The sequence below is a fragment of the Magallana gigas genome, chromosome 3 (assembly GCF_963853765.1).
Source record: "Magallana gigas chromosome 3, xbMagGiga1.1, whole genome shotgun sequence".
In the NCBI taxonomy this organism is placed as follows: Eukaryota; Metazoa; Mollusca; class Bivalvia; order Ostreida; family Ostreidae; genus Magallana; species Magallana gigas.
Genome location: NC_088855.1, coordinates 9644512 through 9669564, shown reverse-complemented (window position 1 = coordinate 9669564; position 25053 = coordinate 9644512). Strand labels below are relative to the sequence as shown.

The 25053-nt window shown below is 33.7% G+C and overlaps 3 protein-coding genes across 10 annotated transcripts in view; 2 read left to right on the top strand and 1 right to left on the bottom strand.

Moving 5' to 3' along the window:
- Positions 1-4348, top strand: part of LOC105344988 (hepatocyte nuclear factor 4-gamma) — a 31502-nt gene extending 27154 nt beyond the window's left edge. For all 6 annotated transcript variants that reach the window (XM_034481803.2, XM_034481802.2, XM_011452943.4 and 3 more), the window contains exons 4-7: positions 64-213; positions 1117-1357; positions 1571-1807; positions 2097-4348. In XM_034481803.2, coding sequence (XP_034337694.1) covers positions 64-213; positions 1117-1357; positions 1571-1807; positions 2097-2503 — 1035 coding nt within the window. In that variant the 3' untranslated portion in view covers positions 2504-4348. The remainder of the gene's footprint in view (positions 1-63; positions 214-1116; positions 1358-1570; positions 1808-2096) is intronic.
- Positions 4349-4563: 215 nt separating this feature from the next.
- Positions 4564-19346, bottom strand: LOC105344987 (DDB1- and CUL4-associated factor 11). Of its 3 annotated transcripts, none has more exons than XM_011452937.4 (18): positions 19226-19346; positions 16205-16369; positions 15567-15667; positions 14817-14848; positions 14172-14261; positions 13754-13818; positions 13350-13450; positions 12572-12674; positions 12417-12460; positions 12041-12164; positions 11870-11927; positions 11500-11592; positions 11270-11362; positions 10927-11016; positions 9968-10031; positions 9405-9557; positions 8835-8941; positions 4564-7320 (listed from the first exon to the last, which is right to left on the bottom strand). In XM_011452937.4, exons 2-18 carry the CDS (start codon positions 16327-16329, stop codon positions 7132-7134), a joined length of 1632 nt encoding a protein of 543 aa, XP_011451239.3. In that variant the 5' UTR covers positions 16330-16369; positions 19226-19346; the 3' UTR covers positions 4564-7131. The 3 variants fall into 3 exon arrangements, with proteins under 3 accessions (XP_011451239.3, XP_011451241.3, XP_034337697.2); XM_011452939.4 differs by lacking the exon at positions 19226-19346 and adding an exon at positions 18639-18779; XM_034481806.2 differs by lacking the exon at positions 19226-19346 and adding an exon at positions 18331-18514.
- A 1631-nt stretch (positions 19347-20977) lies between these two features.
- On the top strand, positions 20978-24334 carry LOC105344986 (GEL complex subunit OPTI). Its single transcript, XM_011452936.4, has 4 exons — positions 20978-21223; positions 21995-22098; positions 22369-22498; positions 23930-24334. Exons 1-4 carry the CDS (start codon positions 21113-21115, stop codon positions 23972-23974), a joined length of 390 nt encoding a protein of 129 aa, XP_011451238.2. The 5' UTR covers positions 20978-21112; the 3' UTR covers positions 23975-24334.
- The last annotated feature ends 719 nt before the right edge of the window (positions 24335-25053 follow it).

Below are 25053 nucleotides of genomic sequence, written 5' to 3'. Positions count from 1 at the left end.
TTAGTTGTTTTCATTGAAAAAGTTGACAATACAAGGACTGACATGTTATAATTCCTCCTGCAGATGACGTCTCCGGCGGTTGGCACTGATCTCTCCCATAAGTTGGTGGCCACAGCTAACGATGTGTGTGAGTCCATGAAGCAGCAGCTCCTGATACTGGTGGAGTGGGCCAAGTACATACCTTGCTTCTGTGAGCTCACCATTGACGACCAGGTAAATATCAAACAAACAATACCTGCTTAATTGATTACCATGTACTATAGATTCAAAATTAGACGCGAGGAATTAATATCAGCATAAAAACGGGAGAAGCAGCCCTTGTGTATTTTAAAATCTAGCATTTATTTTTTGGACATATGTAAACTACTGTGGATTCATCATTGTTTATGGGGGACCAATGTTTGTGGCTTTTATGGGTAACCTTTGCACACGAATTTACATTCTCACGAATGTATAACTATATACTAGCATTTGTTTAATATTCAGTAATGAAATAGAACTTGCTACCAATGAAATTACGTCCCAACAAACAAGGAAATCTTTTGGCTACCCACGAACACTGACCCACATGAATAAAAATGTTTCGAGGGGACATGAAATTACATGTATGATAAAAATTCTTCATTCGCAATTTCATATTATCGAGATTTGATGCAAAACGGTTGAAATGCAGATTTACGTACTCTCTTAAAATAAGGAATCTACAGTACCAGTAACCCTTTTTCTGGGCGTGTATTTTTTTTTCATTTCTTTCTTAAATACTAGTAGGTGTATCTATTTTTGGCTTGTTGGAATTAGGGGCAACTTGAATAAAATTTATTTTTACATTTACATTTTTACATTTTCTGTGATTGAATTTTTCACACTTGAGATGATGCCACTAAATTTAACAAAAATAAAGCATCACGCAGAAAATTTATGATATGGTATAAAGTCAAGATACAGGGACACAAGAGAGCTATAATCTTTTAACTTTCCTTTTGCAGAGAGTAATGAAGTGATACTTATAGTTTTTGATAGGCACAAAGATAGTAATAATCAAGAAATAAATGTTCACAATGAAATTAATAATTTTGATGTAGCTTCTTTTAAGTAAGATGTTTTTAATTTTGACAGGTTGCACTTTTGCGAGCACATGCCGGGGAGCATTTAATCATGGGAGTGGCCAGGCGTTCCTTAGGGGTCAAGGATGTGTTGTTGCTAGGTAATGATGCCATTATACCCAGGAATACACCTGAGGTAGAAATAGGTCGGGTTGCCAGCAGAATCCTGGATGAACTAGTTCAACCAATGAAAGATGTCCAAATGGATGAGTCAGAATTTGCCTGCCTGAAAGCCATTGTTTTCTTTGACCCAGGTAGATATATAAGCTCTTTCCAAAAAGATTTAATGAAGCATTTTTAGGCATCACAATAGATCACAATAATCAATATAATTTCTCTATACATGTATATTTTTTAAGCAAATATGAAATGATTGTAAAAATAGTGAAAATGTATCAACTTGAAAATTACCAGATGTATTTTACTGTGATTCCACTAATGTATATGACTTTATTTTGATGTTGTAGATGCCAAAGGACTAACTGATCCGCAAAAAATCAAGAGTTTCCGTTACCAGGTTCAGGTTAACCTGGAAGACTACATCAACGATCGACAGTATGACACCAGGGGGCGCTTTGGGGAGATTCTGCTGATGCTGCCTCCACTGCAGAGCATTACCTGGCAAATGATTGAGCAGGTGCAGTTTGCTAAACTGTTTGGAATGGCCAGAATCGACAATCTACTGCAGGAGATGCTCCTCGGTGGTTAGTATTTTATGCATTGAAGTAGGGATTAGTAGTAAAAGTTCACTCACCCATTAAATCAGATTATCGTACTTAAGTTCTAGATATTTCAGGTCACTGATCATAATGTCAGTAGATAAAGGTAAATGACTGTATTTCTTTGAGGCTATCCATGGTTCATTGGCCTGATTGTTACTTTTCATTGTAAACATATCGTAATTTGGAAGTGATTCTTCAAATTTATTTTAAGCAATGATGTAATCAAAATTGGTTTTATGACACTTTAATACAAATCGTCATTGTTTCACAGGAGCGGCCCCTGAGAATGGTAGTACAGGTTCCACAACCCCCACCACACTGCAGCCGACGCTGATGGTCAACAGTTTCAGCGACCAAATCTCCCAGAGCACAGATGTGCTCTCCATAGCAACAGCCACCATTCCATCTCCCCACACCTGCATTTCTCCCAACAACAGTCACAGTTCTCCGATGGGGAGCCCCTTAAATTTGGGATTGCATCACAACATGCAGGCGCCCACCCCACCAATGAGCTCGACGGACCACCTTCTGACCGCCTCGGCCATGGTGTCAACCATCGACCACTTAACCGCACATCAGCACAACGACTCCCCGATCTCCTCACCCCCCCTGTCTTCAGAATCCTACACTACTAAAGTCAATGGCTCCTCCTATTCATTTAAGCAGGAGGTTTCTTAATAATAATGACCTTGTGCGTGTACATAGATGTGTGATGTCCTTTATTTTAATCAGTATTGTGGTTCAGTGTTGTTTTGTTTGGTTGAATTCTTTTATGTGTCTTCATTTTATAACCCAATAAGAGAACAATTTCAATTTGTTCTAAGTCTCTGTAAATATACAATTTATTAATGACATCCTACCAATTGCAATCGCCTATTTTACGAGACTATGTCAATATGCATTTTCATTTATAGAATAATGATGCAATATTTGTATTTTTCAACCCCTCTAGTCAAGTCAATTTTTTTCTTTTTGTCTTTGAACCATGGAGTTTTATTAAATAATAGTACCATATTTTGTTTACCATTAAATAGGCTAATGTCAAATTGAAAAATGGGTAAAATATTTCTCTTTGTTGATTTTATAGAATATTTAAAAGAAACAGGTTTTTGATACCATGTGTACTTCCAAATTGTGTGAAATGGGTATAATATCAAAAAAGGTATTGAATTTAATGTTAAACATATTTTAGCTTTTGTTCTTGCTGCCTCTTGCCTGCTTCTTTAAGTTCATTACAAATGCAGATAGAAGTGTGCTTATTTATGGTTAGCTAGCAAGTTGAATAAAAGGGGAAGAATTTAGTTAATGACTGGGCAAAATCTTGTATGTTTACAATACTGCATAAAACAATCTTTCATTAGCTTAAGCCTTTCATACAAAAGAATCTCTTGTAAATATTAAAATACAAATGTATGTACATGTACATACAAATTCGCTAATATACATGTAACTATTCTTTATAATTTCTATTTATAGAATATCAAATTGTATATACATGTATTTCAAATCATTGTTTCCATGCTGTCAAAATACATTGGATCCTACCATTTGAAAAAGATCAGTAATGTAGATTGGTACCGGTATTTGTGCCCATGAACTGTGATTTTGTTAATGATTTTCATCTACCATGTTTCAATCAACTGTCCAATATATGCCATTGTAGAACAGACATTTGAGAATTTCCACCCTCTATGTTTTAGTCAACTGTCTAAACATTGTCATTGTAGAACAGACATTTATTTGAAAATTTTTGTCGAACCTTCATTAGAATACATGTACTCTTTGCTTTCCTTGCTAGTGTATTACACCTGTACACTCTAATTCCATTTCATTTACACGGTGAATGCATGTTCTACTTTGATTGAGGTACTGTAAATTCCTTATTTTACATGAGTACTTAATTCCACGATTCCGCTGTTTGTATCAAATCGCAAAATTATAAAATTGCGACCACAAATTTTTTGTTACATATTCCTACAGTTCAAACTGTCTGAAAAATAAAAGCAAGATTTTTAAATCCGCGAGAGATGCTTCTCCCAATTTAATGCGGAAATTAATTCCTTGCGTTTAATTAGGAATCTACAGTAACTATTTAATATTTGTGTGTTAGAGATGCTTTGAAAGTTGCAATGTGTGACTTGTCATTCATCTTATCTTTAGATGTTTTAATTTTGCCAAATAAATGTGCAAAAAACTAGATTTAGGATCTTAGCACTATGTGTGACATGCTTGAAGTTTAAGTTGCTTGGAAATGCATGCAACTCCTGACCGAAATTCATTCTATTGTGATCAATTGTGATTTTTATGCTTGACAGGAAATTTATTTTCTGCAAATGAACCAGTGCCATTATCAATGCAAACAATTATAAATAGTATTTGAATTTTTATATACATGTAGTCAATATTCTTGAAAGATTCAAGATATAAATTGTGCTGTTGATGAATAGACATATATATTTTTGTAAAAAACTGTATTTAACAAATGGATCAAATGCTATTTTTAGGAAATAAATATTAACCACACTTGAGCTCGTTATATATTCTTGTTCTGTTGAACATCATCATTTAATTTTTCCCTGCAGTAAATCAGTAAGTGAATATAAAATAATGAATGTTCATTATGATTTTATTTACGTAACTCTAAAGAATGGAATATTCTTTTTCCTGCAAATGTGGATGGCTTGATAGAAATTTTTTCTGAGATTCTTTCTTTCAAGATGTAAAATCAAACAAACAAAATGAATCATTGGTTTTATTGTTTAAATAACATTCTTTCATCAATAATAACAACAACAAAAATCATCGAAAAATCCATAATATCAATGTTGAATATATATCTATGTACAATTAGTGGTATGGGTAATCCTTAGAAGGGACTAATATAAACAAATGAAGCGGATCACCATGCAATAAGCTTCTAGATATCTGAGATATCAGAAGATATCACTGATCATGAGATACACTTCACATGGACTTATTCATCTGATTTGCCCCGACTCCTGATTCCCTATATATCCAAGCCCACAGCAACAGATGTCTGAGCCCACTGTAACAGACGATTATGAACTACATGTACACTGGTACATGCACATAAACTCAAACAGGCTTTAACAGTTTATTTTGTTAAAAGACCTACCCATGTATATGTAGTACTTGATCAACTTCCTCATCACATTTGATTGTTGTATCATTTCACCATTTATTACTTATTGAGAACATGAAGATGAAAAAAATTAAATCAAATTCAAATGACATCAGGTTATAGTCTGTAGCTTCCTTAACTGCATACATGTTTAAACATGCATGTTAAGATTTGTTATCATACTTTTCCTATAATAATTGGTGGGGAGTATACTGATAAATATTTCAACTCTATCAAACTAGCTTAATGGGGTGTCTTCATTGAGGACACAGATTTTTTTTTCATTTCTTATTTTCGAAAAAAAAAAAAAAAAAAAACATTTGAAAAACTTAAAACACAGAAGTAATTTGAAATCACTATAAATATACCCATGTACCTATATGTATATTTGCACACCTGCATGAATATAGAACTTTGTACCCTACACACATTTTCTCTGCTTTGATTGACACCTGATGGACTTGACACTACACACATAGATGGGGTACCCAATCATTATAGCTCATAACTTCCAAGCAAAGTAGGCAACATTTGCTTAACCACTAGCCATTGTTAACTGTTAAATAGCAATAAATATTATATCAAAATGAACATAAGTTAAATAATAATAATACACAAAAAAAAATTTCCTATTCTAAGAATAAAAACAAAAAATGGCCAAACTTAATAACAATGCCATTGTAACACAGCTAGACATGGCAAATTACAGAACATGGCGTCAAACGTATCTTTACAAAAATCTTCATCATACAACAAAAGGTACAAGGACATCAAAAGACAAAAAAGATACTCCAGCTTTTACAACTCATACTGGCCTACAATGGTTTCTCTGATCAGTACGAATCTCTCTCAAGTTCCAATTCTATTTTCAAATTTCTTTGCCTTCCAAACAAATCAAATTAACTAGTGTTCTTTAATCACTAATTGACCATCATGGTAAAGAGCATGCTTTTTTCTACTTCTGATTCATACTGTGAGATCCAAATTCAGAAAAGAAATTCTATATAATAGATTTAAGACCCAAAGTTTTTAACACACACAGCAAGATTCAAAATAAAAAAAACCTGCAAATTACAACACATTTTCTTTTGACTGGATTTCCATACAAAGAGGTAATTTAAGTTTTCCAAAGAATATGTTAACAAAATTATCACTAAATGTTAAAAAATGAAGCCAACATTAATAAAGCCAAGCAAAACTTGAAGGAAGGAAAAGAAAGAATCATGATGATGTCCGTGGAATTTACTGCAATATCTCAACCCTTGAGATTTCATCACTCTAAGATCAAGCAAATCTCCTGCAATACATAACATGAGTGGGATACAAACAGCTTCACAATAGATTCCACATAATATGGGTCAGTGCGTTTCTTATAGATACATATACAACCACATAACATTGATAATTTTTTTAAAGGAAAATGAAGTGTACCAGGGAATAGATGTTTTGCAGGAAACATTCTCTCACAAGCTAAATGGTACATTTTATCCCTCAGGAATCTGTCTAAACATAAATAATGACTGTATAATTAAACAATGTAGCCGAAATGTAGTTCAAAACATTTGATCCAAATTTTTTCACAACACATTTTTGATTTTCAATTACATGTATTGACATTATAGATGTATGTTTAAGGAGTTAGTGCCGTTTTTAAAGAAATACTGATGTTTTAACCAATCAATACTGTTACCGGTACTTGATGATGAAAGACCCATAATTGATGTAGATAAGACAGAGAAACTAAATCATTCAGTTATGTGCATATACATGTACAAGCATGAAGATTTGGAAAACCTGTCATTTTACAATAACACAATGTACACAGTACATAATGTATAGAAAATACTGTGCATCTTAAAACTTCATTGTATATCCCTGATGAAAGGAAGGATAAATGAATGAAGAAACGTGTCCATATACAAATATCTAAAGCTCCTTGCATGAATCACAGCATGATCTAGGTCTTGTGTATTACATGACTTCAACATGATGTGATCAACATTAAAATCCAACATGCCGACATCCACACATAAAATGCCGTTTTATGCAGACAAGTTTCTCCGAATCAGTCAGTAAATGTAAATAACAAACAGGATAAAGTTCACATTTCTAATTCTCCTGCTTGAGCAATGTTCCAAACATATTTCTCAGAAATTCCATGTATTCAATTGAAAAGTCCTTGCCGATTTGTGCACCTCGTCTGTCTTTTCAATGCCTGTGTGCATTTTGCCCTTTTTTGACACTTTCGCCTCTTGGTGGCGTCGTCCGAATCATCCGATTCCATGCTCTCCTCGGGGTACTCCTCCTCCTCCTCCTGATGCTGGTAGTCCCACTTCTTGACCGTGCCGTCCCACTGGGAAACAGAAGATCAGAGACCATTACATCACAGTCAGTACTCTTTAACAAGTAGTTGAATACTTTACAGCGAATTACAGAATACCGGTAGAGTTTTCAATAGCTTGTTGGATTGCTCAATAGGGTATTCAATTTGGTCAGCAAGGTATCACATCAGGTTTAAATCTAGGTCCTGTGGTTACTCAAGTGTAGATTGTTATTTTGCACTCAACCAATTCATTTGGCACAAAGAAAACCTCTAGAACACTCTCTCCTATTGTTAGCTATTCTATTCATAGACTTTTAAAAAGAATGTTCACCTGGACAGCACTGGACTCAATAGAGCATCAATTCTGCTTGGAGTAATTTGAATTTTGTTTTTCAAAAAATGTAATTCAAAAGAAGAATTCAAAATTCTGAAGAAACAAACAAAAGAGAAAAGCATAACTTTAAAAGGAGATATTTTTTTCCTGCAAAAAATCATTAAACTTTTTGGTTCCCTGATTCCTGGTGCATCTTACAGCACTAGTAGTTTTTTTTTTGCTGACTGCTTAATTAGTTCAGACTTTTATAGCAGTAATGTAGGATAACAGAGAGAAACAAAACGGTCCAAAACGTGCAAATGTTAACCAGATTAACTCACTCTATTGCTGTCATACCTGAGTAATCACATGACCTAGATTTAAACCTAATGTGATACCTTGCTGACCAAATTGAATACCCTATTGATCAATCTAGCAAGCTATTGAAAACTCTACCGGTATTCTGTAATTCGCTGTAATAGGCCACATCAATTTAATTTCTTGTTCGTCTGACATCCAGTGAAAAAAGGTACGAGCGGGCAAGCGATTAAATAATAAAATTATTATTTCTTGTATTTAAAATTTGTAGGTGTTACATAAATAAATCTTTGCAGAGATAGTTATATTTTTTTCTACTTGTTTCTGATTTTTAAAATAAAACTGTTTAAAACGTGAAAAATAGAGCGGAAATAGAACAGAAAACAGCAGTTGTGACAGTATCTAAGCTATTGTATATGTATATTACTAAGTGTGGGATGTAGATTTGAATAAAATGGAATTCTTTTAATTTTCTCTCCCTGATCAAAAGAGTTTTTCTATCATCAAATCTTCAGACCCTCCATCTTTGCTAGCCAAGGGTTTACGATCCACTCCCTCATGAATTTTAGAACTTTGATAGTACATGTAACTTTCTTGCAAATCTATACTATGCACTCAGTTTGCTTGTTAGATAACACTGAGTAGAGATGTAAATTTTTATTTTAGAATTCAGCATTTACTCTGCCAGCACTGTAAACAGTAATACCACACCTTAACATCAGATTCCCTGACTCAAGGATCAGAACTTTTATGATTTTGGGATACTCATTATCCCATCTTTCACTTCTAACAATACACATAGTTTCCCTACAATTTTAAAAATTTTTTAGGATTGTCTTTTCATAAAAAGAGCAATAAAGCTCAGTTAACACACAGCCTAGGAGCTGCTATATTTTCATTATTTCCTACTTACTGAAGAGGTCATAATGATATTCTTATAAGGGTGCCATGACACATCCCTTGTACACTGGTTGTGGCCCTTTAGTCTGGAGACCACTTTCCCTGTCAGCAGATCAAAGACTGAAATAAAATGATATGCATGTAAATCCTTGCTGGAATAAATGGTAATTAAACATGTAAATTTTGAGTAACTTTATTTTTTGATGTTTTGTTATGTCAATGTTAGGATGTGATGGCATGAATATCAAACGACATTTCATGAAATGCTTTTACCAGTTACTTAAAATTATCAGAAACAATCCATATTTTTACAATGTGCAGTATTTCAGATATGTCATTTCATAAATGTGCAATATTTTTTAATTGCATTGTGTGATTAGTAATATTTTGTTTAATTTCACATATTTTAACCTGTAGGAATTTCACGCATTTTAACCTATAATTCAAGCAAGATATTTGCATATATAAAATCCCATGTCATCAGGGAAATAGTTAAAAAAAAATCTGTTGAATCATAGCAGTGTTTTTGCATTAAACATAACATCAATGTGGCAAGATGAGCCTCACTCCTAGCTTGACTTACTGACGAGAGCCCCGGTGGCACAGCCTGTATAGATATACCGCTGACCGGTGGTGTACTCAGGTGAGAAGTGACATCTGATCAAGGTGTGCAGAACTGAGTGTCCTCTGTACGTCATCACTGAGGAATCTCCTTCAATCCTCCTCTTCTTGGTCACTGCAAAGAAAGGTTTCAGTGAAATTCCTCTTTCATATCATCCAATCTATTTTAAGTTAAACCCTAAGGCCCAACCAGTTCCAAGATAGAAAAGGCTGCCTTTCTTGTTATGAATTCCACCACAAATTAATCATCAAACCATATAGCATCGGAATGTAAATACTTCCTATAGTTTCTGCGAAGTTCAAAATATTCTCTAACTCTAGGCAATAGCCAAAAAACACTAACTCTTAGGGTTCAATAAAGTTCACAGTAAGTTTACATTGGAAATAATAACACTTAAAGAGTGCTAATAAAAAACCTTTTAAAGAAGCTAAACTTTCCCAAGTACCGTACATGTAGAAATTACATATATTATTGTGCGAAGGTTTAAATCAATAAGGTTTTCAGACATTATTTGACTGACAGACCTGAGCGGGGCACCTGCTCCCATCTATAGTCCCAGTTCTGTGTGGCCACAGCCTTCTTCGTTGCCTGAAAATGTTTATATAGACTGTTGCACATGTATATATAGGAGATGAGATTGAACATAACAGTTACTCATTCTAATCACGTGTGCATGTTCATTCAAGAAATTTTAATTCCAATGTCCAATCAAAAAGTTTTGATTTAATAAACGGATCAATACAACCGCTGTACCAGTATCCATCAATATTGTAGATTAGCGATTATTATAACGGTAATATGTAGTAATTATGAAAATATTTTCCGAAAAAACATTCCTTGTTGCTTCTCTTAATTGATAGAGACTATGCAAGATAAAAAAACAAAACTCTTACCCTATGAATAAAACAAATGTGCAAAAAAATATATTAATACTTTAGAAATAAACGACCCCCCTACACATTTTAAAATGAAACATTAGTTTTTTAAATCCAATGCTGTAAATATCCTGATGCTTCTGAGGTAGATGGATAAACAGATGGACTGCTAAACAAACAGACCAGATCCAATCCATATACACTAAGCTAACCAACTAGTCCTAAATAGTTGACAAACCATAGACCTACATGTACATCTGAAGTAGAGCAGGTCAGATTTTGGAACAAAGGTCAAGTTCTGAAACCTTCAGTTTCCTTCTCAAATGTCTAGTGGTTGAAAGGGTTGAGGTTTTAGAACAACGGCTTAATTACAACTCAGTGATGGAAATGGAAAAAGAACAAGCTTTGAAACTACTCAGTAATACATGAATAATGGAAAGAAATGGAAAGAAGATACTTGCTTCAAAACATACATGTTCCTGCATAATACAGCATGTATGTACAGTATGCATGTACTTGTATCTGTGTATAATGGTATGAAACTAAAAGTTTGAGCAAGGGGTAAGATCACCAAGGACATCTTTCTCTGTGTTTGATTATTCACCTACCTCTACTCCAACTGAGGGTGAGAATTTCCTGACATCCCACAATTTGATCGTCTGATCTTTGGAGTTAGATATGAGGAACCTAGCATCTCCCTGAAGAACAGTAAAGATGATCATTATGCATTATTTCCCTTGTAATTCTAAACACTTTGTAGGAAAATACAATACAATGGAAAAGAATAAGCTTTATCGTTACCGTTAAATACAGCTATAATGCTTCATTTCATAATTCATTTTCTCTCTTTAGAACAATGTATAGAACAAAGCTACAACATTTAATATGAATCAAATACATTTTATTATCAAAACTGCATAAGAAGTAGTAGAAAAGACCCTGTTCTCCTACCTTTGAGTCGATGTAAGTAATTCCGTCAAGGTGACCAGCAAACGTCCCAACTGGTTCTGGACTTGACTCCTTTAGGGTTCGACGATCCCACACCTGTCAATCAATCAAAAGAAATATACCAGTGTTATAGTCCCCAAACTGTACAAGCTAAAATTACTACTGAATTATACCGAATAAGGTTTTACTGAGTTGCCCATAGACACAGACTTTTGATCCCATTCAGTTCTTACCCGACACAATCCATCATCTCCCCCACTGAACAGTATGTGTGACGAATCGTCAGCGAAGGCCACAGCATTCACATCGTCATCATGAGCAGCGATCTGTCAAATGTAACCAAGTACATGTAAACTGTCTTTCATTTGGTTGTTTGTATACAAGAATGAAAAAAACCCAGACATTTCATATTAATAAATCAATTCATTCAAGTGCTCGCTTCTGTAACAATGCACAAATAAACTATTTTAATTTGAATCAGTTTTATCCATCCCATTAGTGAAAATAGAAATAGGTCAATTGTAAATATCAAATCTCACTCACAATGTACTTTGATAAGCTTCCATTACAGATACATGTAGGTTAGTACTGACTATTCCTTACCTTCAATGTTCTACTGTTACTTTCTCTGTCATACACATACAGACACCCATCATTGGCTCTGTAATTAAAATGTACAAATTTCAAATGAAATTCACACTTATATAGGGATTTCAAATAAAGCCACATATTTTCTTGGTTAAACAAACAAATTTACAAATGAAAAATATATACCCTCCAAGAATTTCAGTGTTATCCGATGAAAAAGTCAAGGAGAAAATGGCAAAACTGTGAGTCCTGGGATTCAGAGGTAGGGGGATGTGAGTCTCGTAATCACCATGGATGTTGCATAGATGAACTGGAAAAATCCAGACACAGTTTAATATACATTAACACATTGTTGTATACAAATTAAACTTTTTATAAATATATGTATGTATTTTGGTCATTCAATTTTACGGACATAATTTGATAAATTGTGAAATCTTTAATTCACACTTTAATTAACATACTTTAAAATTAAAATTTGTGTTCTTTTATAAACATTTTGGTGATTTAATTTTAAAAAGGAAACTGACATTTTTTCACAAGAAACATTAAAAGAACTCACTTGCATCAGACCAGCTGGAGTATATCAGGTAATTCCCATCAGGACTGGAGAAGAAAAAATGTCTTTTCAATATCACATTAGATCAATAGAAGGAAAATAATGCGAAAGTGACCGTATTTTTATCTTTGGACTGATTCCTTATCGTAATTTATTACCTGAATGCCGTATCAAGAACACTCCATCCCACGTCTCGTGCTCTTATTCTTTTTATCAGATCAAAGTTATCATCCTCAGTATTATATATCCGGATATTTTGATCTGTTTCAAACAAAATTCCTTAGCATTAATGGGTTTTTTTTACTAGACAGATATAGGTATCCATACATGTGCCGAGGAATATGCCAGAACCAATCAAAAATTATATATATGCTTTTATCCACTTTTACACATAGATATCATTTGTGATCATGCATGCAGTTACATGAATAAAGTAAAATTAGGAGATGATGGTATGATCTAGCTATTGAAAAAATACAGAGGCATTTTTTTATTCTAATTCTCAAAATTAATAAATTTCAATCACACATATTGCAACAGTAATATTGCCAATGTCACAGCAAATGTACATGTTTGTAGCAGAGGCATTTTGAATTAGTGATATACATTTTGGTAAAAAGATAATCTGGGAGGGAACATCATTGACAAATAATTCACCAAAACAATCAAGAATATGATTCAGAATGACCAATGTCAAATAATATCACTTAGTGTTAATGCTGGAACTGTCCACATACTATATACAGGGTTATTTTCACCCAATGTTATTATCTGCCTTTATACAGTTGCAAACGGTTTTGTCCCATATTGAAATCATCCAAATACATGCAGATGTGTTAAAGATAGATACTGTAAAAATACTTATATATGCATGTCCTCAATAAAAAGTACCAACAATACTCTGTATAATGCAATAAAAAGCAACAATAGCAATACCTTGTGATGCAGAAAGGAAGATGTTGCCAGATTTGGAGTAGGTTCCACAGAAGGTTTTATGTCTGTAGTTAGCCATTACACTCATCTGATTTGGCAGGTACCTGAAACAAAGCAGCCATGACTTTGATAAATGCTTACATTATGGTAAAACAAAATTTAATTTGTACTTGGCTAGTTATTTGCCATAATTATCAATAAAACAAACTATGACAAAAGCCTTGATGATTTACAACTTTCTAACAAAACATTTGAGTTTTGAATTTATCCACATCTGATTTGTCCACGTTTTGTGCAGTGTACATGTACCTCTCAAGTTCATTCTTGAAGATCCAGAGACCAAAGAAACTTAATGAATGTGAATCAAATCAGTTTATCTGGGATAAGAAGGTTTCCATGACACTCACTGGCAGTTGATGACCCTCTGATCCTCCAAAGTAAACTGCTGCTTCTTGTTCCTACCCATCTCCCTCTGTACAATGTAAACAGACAGAAAAGATCATCACAGATTCAACATCTTCAGGATTCATGACTTGTACAATCATGTTACAATGCCTGATTTTTACCATCCATTCATGTGTTATGTATCAGAGGAATTATTCTTTGAGAATGTTTTCTTAGGCAAATTATGAATTACCGGTATAAAAAGAAATGAAAACGAAAAGATGCCAATGTATCACTTTTGATGTACAACGAAGGCAAAAAAAACATGTACATGTGTCTGATTTAATTTTCTTAAAGGTAGTCAAGTTATGACTTATTCACCAAACAAAATCATTTTTTTAAACAGTTAATAAATAAAGCATACATCTCTATGTAACATACATTTTGCAACATGTGTAATACAGTGGGCTTCATGTCTCTCTTGGTAGCCCGTCCAGACGACCGCATTACCTCCTCTTTAATATCACTCCTCTGAAACAGATACTAACTATTAAACATTCTTACTTCACAATTGTTAAGTAACAAAAAATCGTTTAAAGGTTTCACTTCATTCTTTAAAATTTCATAAATATTACTGAACATCTTAGGCTAACTATAATTGGGAGATTGCATTTTACTAAAGAACTCAAAAGTATAATGTGGTTTAATTCTTATATTAATTTTAAAGAAACTTAAATTCAATCATTTGTTCATTTAAAACTATAACATTATGTACCGGTAACAATAAGTATAACAGTACTAGTAAGTTATATCAATCTCTTGTGGTAAAATTTACAAATGGTTTTATCTTCCTTTTGTTCTTATTTCTTTTGTAAAATGGTGGTCCTGATCCTAATCTCCCACAAAGTTGTATTGTCAAGAGATAATACAAAGTAAGATTGAATTACAAAATAAAACTTGATCAGGGTTTTTACATGACCTTGAAAATGTTGACAATCAATCTATGACATAGTGATTACAGCCAACTTGAAGGAATTTGAAGAAAATAAGGAAATCTGAGCCATGCAGATCAGACTCTGTACTCACATCTAATTCTTCAGTATTCGGGTGTGGGTCCTCTGTAATACCAAAAGGAAAATTTGATACACGTACTTAAATTTGCTTCATTTTTTATGCTGCTATATTTGTTTAAAGGAATACAAGCCAGTACATGTATTTATTTACATGACAATCAGGAGGAGAGGGGAGAAAGTTATTTTATATAAAACCAATTCTTAATCTTAACAGTCTATCATATTTGCATTAATTCTTGTTTAAAGCACATGGGGAGGCAACTATATGAGACCTATTACTTATCCATTAAATGGCAGTTTTGAAAAGAAATACAAGCTTCCAACTTTGGGAAAGGTGTTTTAATAAAATAAAATCAAGAATGAAAATTTGAAAACTAAAAAGTATTTGAGTCTTAATTGCATGTACATTTGCATTTGAAAAATATCAAAATCTTTTATTCCCCTACCAGTAAGAAGCACTAGACTATCTTTTGAAGGCCTGTAAATTTGTAAACCATATACCGATACATGTACTATATACAGGATTATTTCACCCCGTGTAATTTTCTACACTTCTACACTTGCAAACAGTTTTGCCCCATCTTGATTTCACCCTGACACAGTTGTGTTTAAAGAGTGATATAATCTGATAGATTGCAATTTGCCTGTTCTTAAATTGAACCACTGACAATGAAGGCGAAAGGGTAAAAAATAAAACGGGAGCGAATATTTCACTATATACAGTAATTATTTACTCCCATATTAATAAGAAGCAGTGTATTACCTTGTGGAGGCCTGGCTGGACCGTAAAACTCACACCCATCCGAGTCCTCCTCCTTACTGTCTACATCATCCTCGTCGTTCGTCAGAATTCTAACCTGGCCACTGTAAGCAGAAAAAGAAACAGGAGATTAATCTACAGTACAATTACCTTCTAATGGGAATCTGTGATAATTCAAACATTTCCACCTTTTTTGTGTCTGGTACACAAAATGCAAAAGCACAGATAAAATGTTTTAAAAATGTCACTGAAACTGTAACTATTTCATTATGAATTCAAAGAAGGGTACTGAATTTTAAGGAAACGAAGATGCACGTAGAAGAAACTGCATACAAAATGAACATCTTTATGAGATTTAAACCTACACTTGTTAGCAATCATTCAGTGCATACCCATCAACAAGCAAAATGGACCTTTTTTTTAAAAATGTGTTAAAAATTGTATCAATATGAAATGTAACTTAATAAGTCTCGTTTTCAATGAAATAAATAGGGAAAAAAGAATAAATAGCCATACTTTCGGCACGTGGGTGTAGATATTGTGACAAAAGCATTAAAAGGCATCTCAATTTTGACAGTTTTTTATTACACTTCAGTATCCTTGACACACAGTTTTGTTTTTACTTATTTTTTCTGACTTACCTACGGATAAGATAAGCTAGAATTGCTTGTACATCTTGAGGCTCCTCTTGATGACTGGTGGATGGTCTAGAATCAGTTTCAGAAACACTCATTCTAGGTTGGTGCGTGGAGTTATTGGTCCCCATATAGTCATACCTGGTAAACTGCTATGCAAAATCTAGCAAGCTGAAATGTTAAAATATAATCAATCAATAAAAGATATTTTAATCTGCATTTCACATTAAATATTAAATTTAGGTTCTAAAATTAAGAAATTAAGCTGTTTATTAATCCCACAGAAATGAATAGTGGCACAATAAAAATAAAATCAGGAGCTTATATATTTCAAAATTGTATTTTTAAGGAAAACTAACGGTATATCAAATCTAAAACAAAACACTGAGAAAGATTAAAGAATAAGTGAAAAGCTGTCAATGTGACAGCAATTCAGTGAACTGTATTCATAATCCATTTCAATCCTGAATTGATAAACATTACTTATCCAGAGAAATGGAGTACCCTATAAGCAATATTCTAAGTGAAAATGACTGAGTTCAACAGCTGGTATTTTTTTCATAAATTATCAAAACTTAAAAATCCAAGCAATATGCACATCTCTGATGAACAATTGATCCCCAAAACAACAACTTCCTAACTTGAAAACTGTAGGAGGAGTTATCCGTACAATAAGGCTACCCTTTTGGCAGCCACCCAACCGCCCTGTTGCCCACCCACCATTTTCACCATTTCAATAACCTTATTTTTCCTTTGGAAAACCCAGTTAAAACTCCCTTATTGGAAGTTTGCATTTAAGAACCTAATTGACTGATGTCAGAACAAGTCATCACTATATATAATATATAAAAGTCCTATATGTATGTTATTCATACAAAGTTCTTAATTTTCATGTATATTGGTAAATCATTTTTCATATTCAACTGTCTCTAATGCAAACATTTTTCAAGCAATCATTTCCGGTAATTTATTTTCACCAAGAGACTTTTATTTGTTTACTGTGTTCAGATATATCTGTGAACATTCATATTTTAAAAATGTTCATTTTATTCTATTGCATGAGTGTCTTTAATTTGACAAATATCTTTTCAATATGCAATGTCACTCAATAACCCCAATAACCTTAGTTTGGCTACTTTACTAAATAAAATTTTATGCAGGTATACTGTTGATGCATCATAGTTACATGTCTGTACATCAACTAAAGCTTGTCCTGTGGTTTCATAAATATTCTTTGAATTAAATCTTCATCAAAGTACAGTACAAATGTACAATTTGATATTAAACTCATTGACATATTAATAATTATGATCATTGTCACGAATTTACATATTCTTGATACTTGGATTTTTTTAAATTACTAAATTGAGGTAAATTTATGTCCACAAATAATGACGAAACCAAAGTAACTATATATCAATTTAAAACTTGCATTGAAAATTTAATGTCCTTTCATTATAAATAACTTAATTTTAAAATAGACATAAATGTCATAAATGGAAATAAAAAATTGCATTAAAAACATAATGCAATCTTACTCCTTGATTGTTGAGTTTAATTTTAAAAGAGTTCTAACAAAGTTAAATGCATGCAGAAATAAACTGAAATCAATTCATTGAAGTTCTTTAGAAACAGAAAAGGTAACTAAGAAATTATCTGGCTGAAAGGTACTTCCCCTGGTTACATAGACAAATTGCATGCAAAAATGAAATATGATATCTTAATTTATTATTATTAATATTTTTATAGTTATGTCTGTAATTATACATAGATAATGTTTTATATAAAGACCTTTTTTTAAATGCAAACAAGAATTTGAAAATAAATAGAAAAAAATTAATCACTTAATTTCTCTATAGCAGTCATTTCGCATTGTATCCATAGCTGAATGGGCAAATGCAGATTATTGCGAAGATTTTACACTGTGGTATCAAAATTTAAAAAATAAACATCTTAACATTTGAACATGCAATCCTGTCATTTGCAATCTACAGTCTTCTATTTTTTCTTTGTTATGGTAATCATATCTAAGGACAAGATCCAATTGTCATTTTTCTTAGATTCTATCAATAAAGGGCATTCACTAATGCAAAGTGGTGAATAAATGAAAAATTGACATAAAATAAACTTACTCTGAATTGAAAAAAATCCAAACTGAATCATAAGCCCTAGCTGAATAAAATCCAAATAAATTTAAGCTATATTTAGGTCACAGCAACCATATATATTCAGGTTAGCGAGCATGTTCTGAAAATTGCTCCTAAACGGGTTGGCAATGAACAAGTCACAATGTGGAACAGAGTTTTGTTGTCTTTACTTCTTACATTCTCTTTCGTATGATAATAGTGATATAACCCTGACATAAGAAATATTTTCCATATATCAAAAGGAAAACTGTTCACATAGCAAAATGAGTCTAATGAGAAATATTCAAACTTACAAAAGAATCCAGCTTGAGTTTGACACACTGATTTATTACAATAGTATAGCTAATTTAATCTATCTCCCTATGCACTCTTCCTCACGTTCACTTGCCACAGACAATAATATATTTACTGTGTTTACTGGTTGTTATCATCCGGTTTGTTTCTTGACAGGCCAAGGGTGCTTGTTATCTAATAATAGTGCTAATACGTAACACATAGACTGGCAAGGCTGGAAAAGCTGTCAATCTAAATTGCAAGGAATCTCCAAGTCTAAAGTGAAATTTTAGCAACTACAGGCCTTAAGAGTAAAAAAATGCCCTTAAGTCGTATCGTTTATTTATCGGTCGTAGTAGATCACGCACACAAACATGCATTAGATTCACAGTTCATTGCACCTATAATAAGTATTTGGGGTCCTGTATAATGACCTACTTTGAGGAAAGAAAGAAAATATTGGGGGTGTGATTCTGGCAGTGTACAGTATATTCATAGAATGTGCAGTGAGAGGTCGAGTAGAAACTCCGATCATTGGTTTTCTCTAAGTTCATTCAATTAAAAGAGAAAAGGTCAGGATATGTGACAACAAACAAAGCATACATACGCAACCTTCCTTGTCCATAGATATTTTGTTAACTCGTTCCACGAATTTCCCAATTGCTCACATGCCCTTTGGCTCACCTGAATATTTAAAATATATTATAAACACCTGTGTGATTTAGTTGCCAAAACCTCTTTGACTGATTTCGATTATTCCCGATGTCAAGCTATGTCTGTTCTCAGACTCTGAAAAAGTGTTTTATACAACTGATAAATTACCGAACAATACCATAGCACATGGATATTAAAATTACTTATTTTGAAGTAATCAAATTCGATGCCATTTAATTATTCCTATTATATTGAGATTTGTTTTCATTGTATATTGAATAATTTTCTTTCTATCTCGATAAAAATCATGAAAGTATCAGCTATTCTTGTTATGTCACAGCTTTGTTGCTCCCATATACACCACCGGTAGTTACATGTACAGTAGTAGTTGGGGCTCCATGCTGTACAGGCAATATATATATATGTGTGTGTTGCCTGTACAAGGAAGGCCACGGCACCATGGAGCCCCAACTACTACTGTATACAGTGGCGTCGGAAGCAAATTGAAAGTGGGGGGGGGGGGGGGAGGGGGGCTAGACTAATCCTCAGAAATCTTGACAAAACCTAATTCCCAAAATCATGAAAATCCTAATTCGTGGGGAGGGGGGGGGGGGGGTATACCATTGTTCCAAAAATGAAATCTTACCTACCAAATTCTTTTTTTCCCAAATCATGAAAATAACTATACCTTCAACTTCTCAATATTTCAATGTTTTCAATGTAAATTTTAGATCAATTATGTTTGCTGCCAGAAAAAAAGGGGGGGGGGGGCTGAACCCTCTATTATGCTAAGCCCCCCCCCCCCAGTTCCGACGCCTATGGTACATGTAACTACCGGTGGTGTGTATGGGAACAATAAAGCTGTGACATAACAAGAATAAGTCTTGACAAGGTCGAACTTGTGTTGTGTCCTCGGGGTCGAAGACTATTTAAGGAGGGAGGAATGTGGTAGTTTGGGCTATATGGACCGTGGATATCTGCCTGGTTAGCTCAGTGGTAGAGCTCCTGACTAGAGTTGCAGGGATCCCGGGTTAAATTCCTGGTCCAGCCATTATTTTAAATTGTATTTATTGACTCATTCCTCCTTTCCTACTACGATATAAATACAAAATCGATCATTCCCAACTAAGCATTCGTGTCGCATTGACAAGAGGTTAAATCATCTGGTTTGAACATCAAAACAAGCTGTCAAATAATTCTGATTCACTACTATGATGAGCCTGAAAGTCACCAATATTCAGCCGGAGACTGTCAATATTAGAAATGATTTTTTCAAAGGTCTGCTCTTTTTTCAGTATAACAATTCACCGCGTTTGCCAAGATTCAACTCTGACAACATGTTTTCCGAAGAACCGCTTTGCCTGAAGAATTTAATGGTACTAATTCTTTTTCACAGAATTTGCGTATAAATAAGGTTGATCAGTCCAAAACTTGCGCAATTTTTTGTACGTTATAGATATACATTTTTTTTTCAATGGGCGGCACTGTAACGTTATAGCTCCCAGGTCGTCCATCCGAATTTTTTTCAGAGCAGAAGCTACAGACCGGCAGCTAAGTATCCATATACCTGTCTGAGAAATTCCTGTGTATTGGCAAAAATGATTAGTTTTGTTCCGGTTCATATATTTTAAAAAATATCGGTACCATTGTTGATATCGTAGGTGAGCTAAAATTGATTCGAAGGACGACTTTCTTTTATTATCGTCGAGATCGGCGTGTCAAAAATGTTAAACTATAATGTGAAGTCCTCGGAAAAATTCTGATTATTTGTCAAATTTTGAAGTCTCCAGTCCTCATACCATTACATATTTCAGTAAGATTTTAAAGTAAAGTTTATTTGATGGCTTCGTTAACACCGAGGAAGCGAACCGACGAGAAACCGGTCAATGGATTCCTTACAATCTCAACACTATCGAAAGCCTTTGCATCTGGATCCACGTGGGAAGATAAAGTACGTTACACTTTATAAGCTTAAGTTTATAGCAATAAATACAAGACATACTTTTTTGTTACTGTTTAAAATAAAAGAAGTTAGATTTACATATTTAATATAATTTCTTTAATGAGTTATTCCTTTATACATATATATATTTTTAAAGGACAATTGCAAAATTCTGTTTGTTTTCCATTGATGTGTTATTTGATGGGGAAAATAATCATGAACCAAATTGGGTTCAAACCCGCCCCCCCCCCCCCTTTCACCCCGAAGTAAGGGTTTCTAGCAACCGAGTTGTCTGACTGTCGATATTCCTCCAGTCCTCTGAATTTCTGTCAATAAGCCGTTAAATGTAGGGGAACTATACCCAATCTATATATAAATACACCAGGTATGCAACAACTTTTTAACCCCCTCGCCAATTTGGGGCCGAATATTTCAAGAATATTGCAGTTCCTGACCTCAAGTGTGCTGATCTGTGTACAAAATTGATTTATCTTGTATTCTATCGCTTCAAAAAATTCAAATGAGCCAAAATAATGACACAGTCAACCATTACATCCATCATTTAAAAATTTCCTGCCACGTTACTAGTTCGCGCCAAGTATAATTTCTCGCCAGTGCATTGTTACCTCATTTTATCAACACATATGTATACGAAAAATGACATAACAATGCACTGGCAGGAAATGATCGCACGCCACATACCGGTATGTTTTATTTTCTTATTAGTTTATGAAGTAATAGACAATGTTGTACCTTGATTAAGATTTGTTCTACTTTCAGGATGAGTTTTTAGATGTCATTTATTGGATGCGGCAGGTTTTTGGTCTTGTTCAAGGATTAATATGGGGGTTGTTGCCACTGAAGGGATTTTTTGGATTGCTTCTGTAAGTGATCAAAGATCTCTATAAAATTTGGTTAATCTCTCAAATAACATGATATGACAGTGTTGTTATGGAATTTTTGTATTTCATGTCTTTTGATAGTTAAGAAGGCATTTTACATAGTGAGTTATAAAAAACTTGATTATCGGTAGTTTCTATCTTAATACAATTTTACAAACTGTTAAAGATGAAAATCTCTTTGATTTTGAAAAAGAAGACAATCATTTACACCTGATAAATTATCCCATCAATTTCACTTTTTGCATTTTACAGGTTTTTTGCACTCAACCTTGGCATTGTATATCTGTATTACAACTCATTTCAAAAAATTGATGATGAAGAATATGGAGGAGCATCAGAAATCTTAAAAGAGGGACTTATGACATCATTTGCTGCATTTCTGGTACCTTTTGTTTTCTATTTAAATAATTTACATGTTTTTGAAAAGGAATGCATGTATCAGATGATCACATAAACTATGCTAATGAAAAATTTTTGAAACTTGTTTGACCACCAAGGTCATTTAACAAATTTAATATCACTGACAAAAAGTGTAATGTTCTTGCCCAGTTCATAACTTTCTAATGGAGAAACATTAAACGTTTCCACCTTAATTCACAAAAAGATTGCCTATAATGAATACATTGTACGTGAATTGAACCGGAGGTGTGTCATGATTCTAACTCTTTTGGTCATTTGGTAAAGTTCAATGTTACATTTAGAAAGTTAACCAGATTCTATTCCTGCCCTGGTACATTTTACATGATAGTGACCCATTGCCAAGGTCTTTTGTACCAAGTACACATATTACAATGCCAGGGCTCATGTAGATTATGGCTAATGATTTTTAGTGAGAAGCTACATGTATTTTGTGTACTGAGCTCCATTCTACAGACACCTACTGTTAGTGATCAGTCTGTCTGTTTTTCTGTCATCCAGCATCACTTGTTTGAAGCATTTGTTTCTCCCCTTGACCCAATCTGGCCTTACTACACACAGAGTTCCTTTGTACAAATTTTGTGTACTGACTTTGAACCAAGTTTTTAGGTCATAGCAGACCTATAATATGTAATACATACAGTAAAACACGGTTGTAATGAAGCGCCAGGGACGGGCAAATTTGGGTTGTTTTAAGCGTAATTCGTAATTCGTTATATCCGTCAAGTTTACAACATGTGATATAGTCACGGGGAATGAAAATCAATTCGCTGTAAGCGTCAATTCATTATAAGCGTGTTCGCTGTATTAACCGTGTTTTACTGTATATCAGTGTCCAGATCATATATTCTCTTTAGCCCAGTGCCCATAAAGTTTCTAGGTCAACAGTCAAGGTCAAGTTAGATGTGTTTAAAAAATCTTTGTCTGAAAATATTTTCTCTCTCTTTATCTCAAACTACATGTTAATTTTTTGTTTAGAGGTTAAGATGAAAGCAAAGTTCTAAAACATGTTTTTCAAACTTATGTACATCGGCTCACTTATTGAATTGTCCTTTGAAGTGGTTACCATCTAGTTTTAATTGAGCTGTGATTTTCATATTTTTAATTAACTCTTGGAAAATAGTCCTATTGAATATTGTCCTTCTGCATCTTATTTTACAAAATGATGTAAATTAATTGAGTCTCCCAAACTAAGTTTTAGACATGTACCTGTATGTGCTCATTGGCGAAGTGTGGCAAAGTGTGGCAAAGTTTTTCTGCTTAAAAGTTGATTCAAGTTCGCTTTTTATCTACCGGTAATTCAGTTATAGTCATTTTTCAGCTATGTCACCGAAAGTAAACTGGTTGATTCTAACTTCAGTCCAATAACTTACTATGGACATTTTTTTTTTTTCAGGTAACATGGATAATAATCTACTCATCCTTGCATACCAATTCATAGCATTTACCTACATAGTGAGAAGATTCCAACATACAGAGATCATCTAATATGTCATACAGAATAAAAAACCACCTCGTGCCATCAGGAACTCTGAAGAAATTATGTGGCATTAGTGTTCACAGAAAAATGAAACTCTCATTATATCTGTGTTAAAATCAATCATGAATTATTTCATTTTGTATCATGATGTGGAGAAATCTTGTATGATTTATAACATTTTGTATTAGTGATGCTGGTTGTATTCATCTATTGTAATGTTAGGATGTTTACAATAAAAAAATAGTGTATGATCAATTTTTATTTGGTACATGTATTTATGACTTTGTCAACAGATAACTATTAAATGTATTCAAAGAAAGATCTATAATTTTACTTTCTTTTATATTCAAGTCTTAAAGACCTACTTTTATGGGCCCTCCATACATTTTGGAAAAGACACAATCCAAATTGGGATATATGGTCAGCCTTGTTATTCCACCAGTGCCATGCCAATAGATACCCTTATAAGTCCTTTAAAAAAATATTTTTAAAAAAAATGCTACACCCCCGGCATCGGCATCCGGACCTGGTTAAAGTTTTTGTTGCAGGTCCTGTATCTAAGTTATTACTTGTCCTATCCTCACCAAACTTGCATGGATGATGCGTCTAGACCTACTTATGGACTTAAAAGACTTGGATGCTGAATCTGGGTCCTAAATTTCAGATGCTGGGGGAGGTTGCGGTTTTTGGAGCTGGTTAAAGTTTTTGTTGCAGGTGCCCTTTGAGAGCAATATCCAAGTAACTGCTGGTCAAAACTTCACCAAAGTTGCATGGATGGTGTGTTTATAATGATACCGATGCACCAGACAGGCTTGAATGCTGAATCTGAGCTATGGGTTTCGGATGCTGGAGGAGGTTAAGGTTTTTAGAGCTGGTTAAAGTTTTTGTTGCAGGTGCCCTCTGATGATTATATCTAAGTAACTACTGGTCCTAACTTCACCAAACTTGCATGGATGGTGTGTCTTATGATACTGATGCATCAGACAGGCTTGAATGCTGAATCTGAGCTATGGGTTTTAGATGCTGGAGGAGGTTAAGGT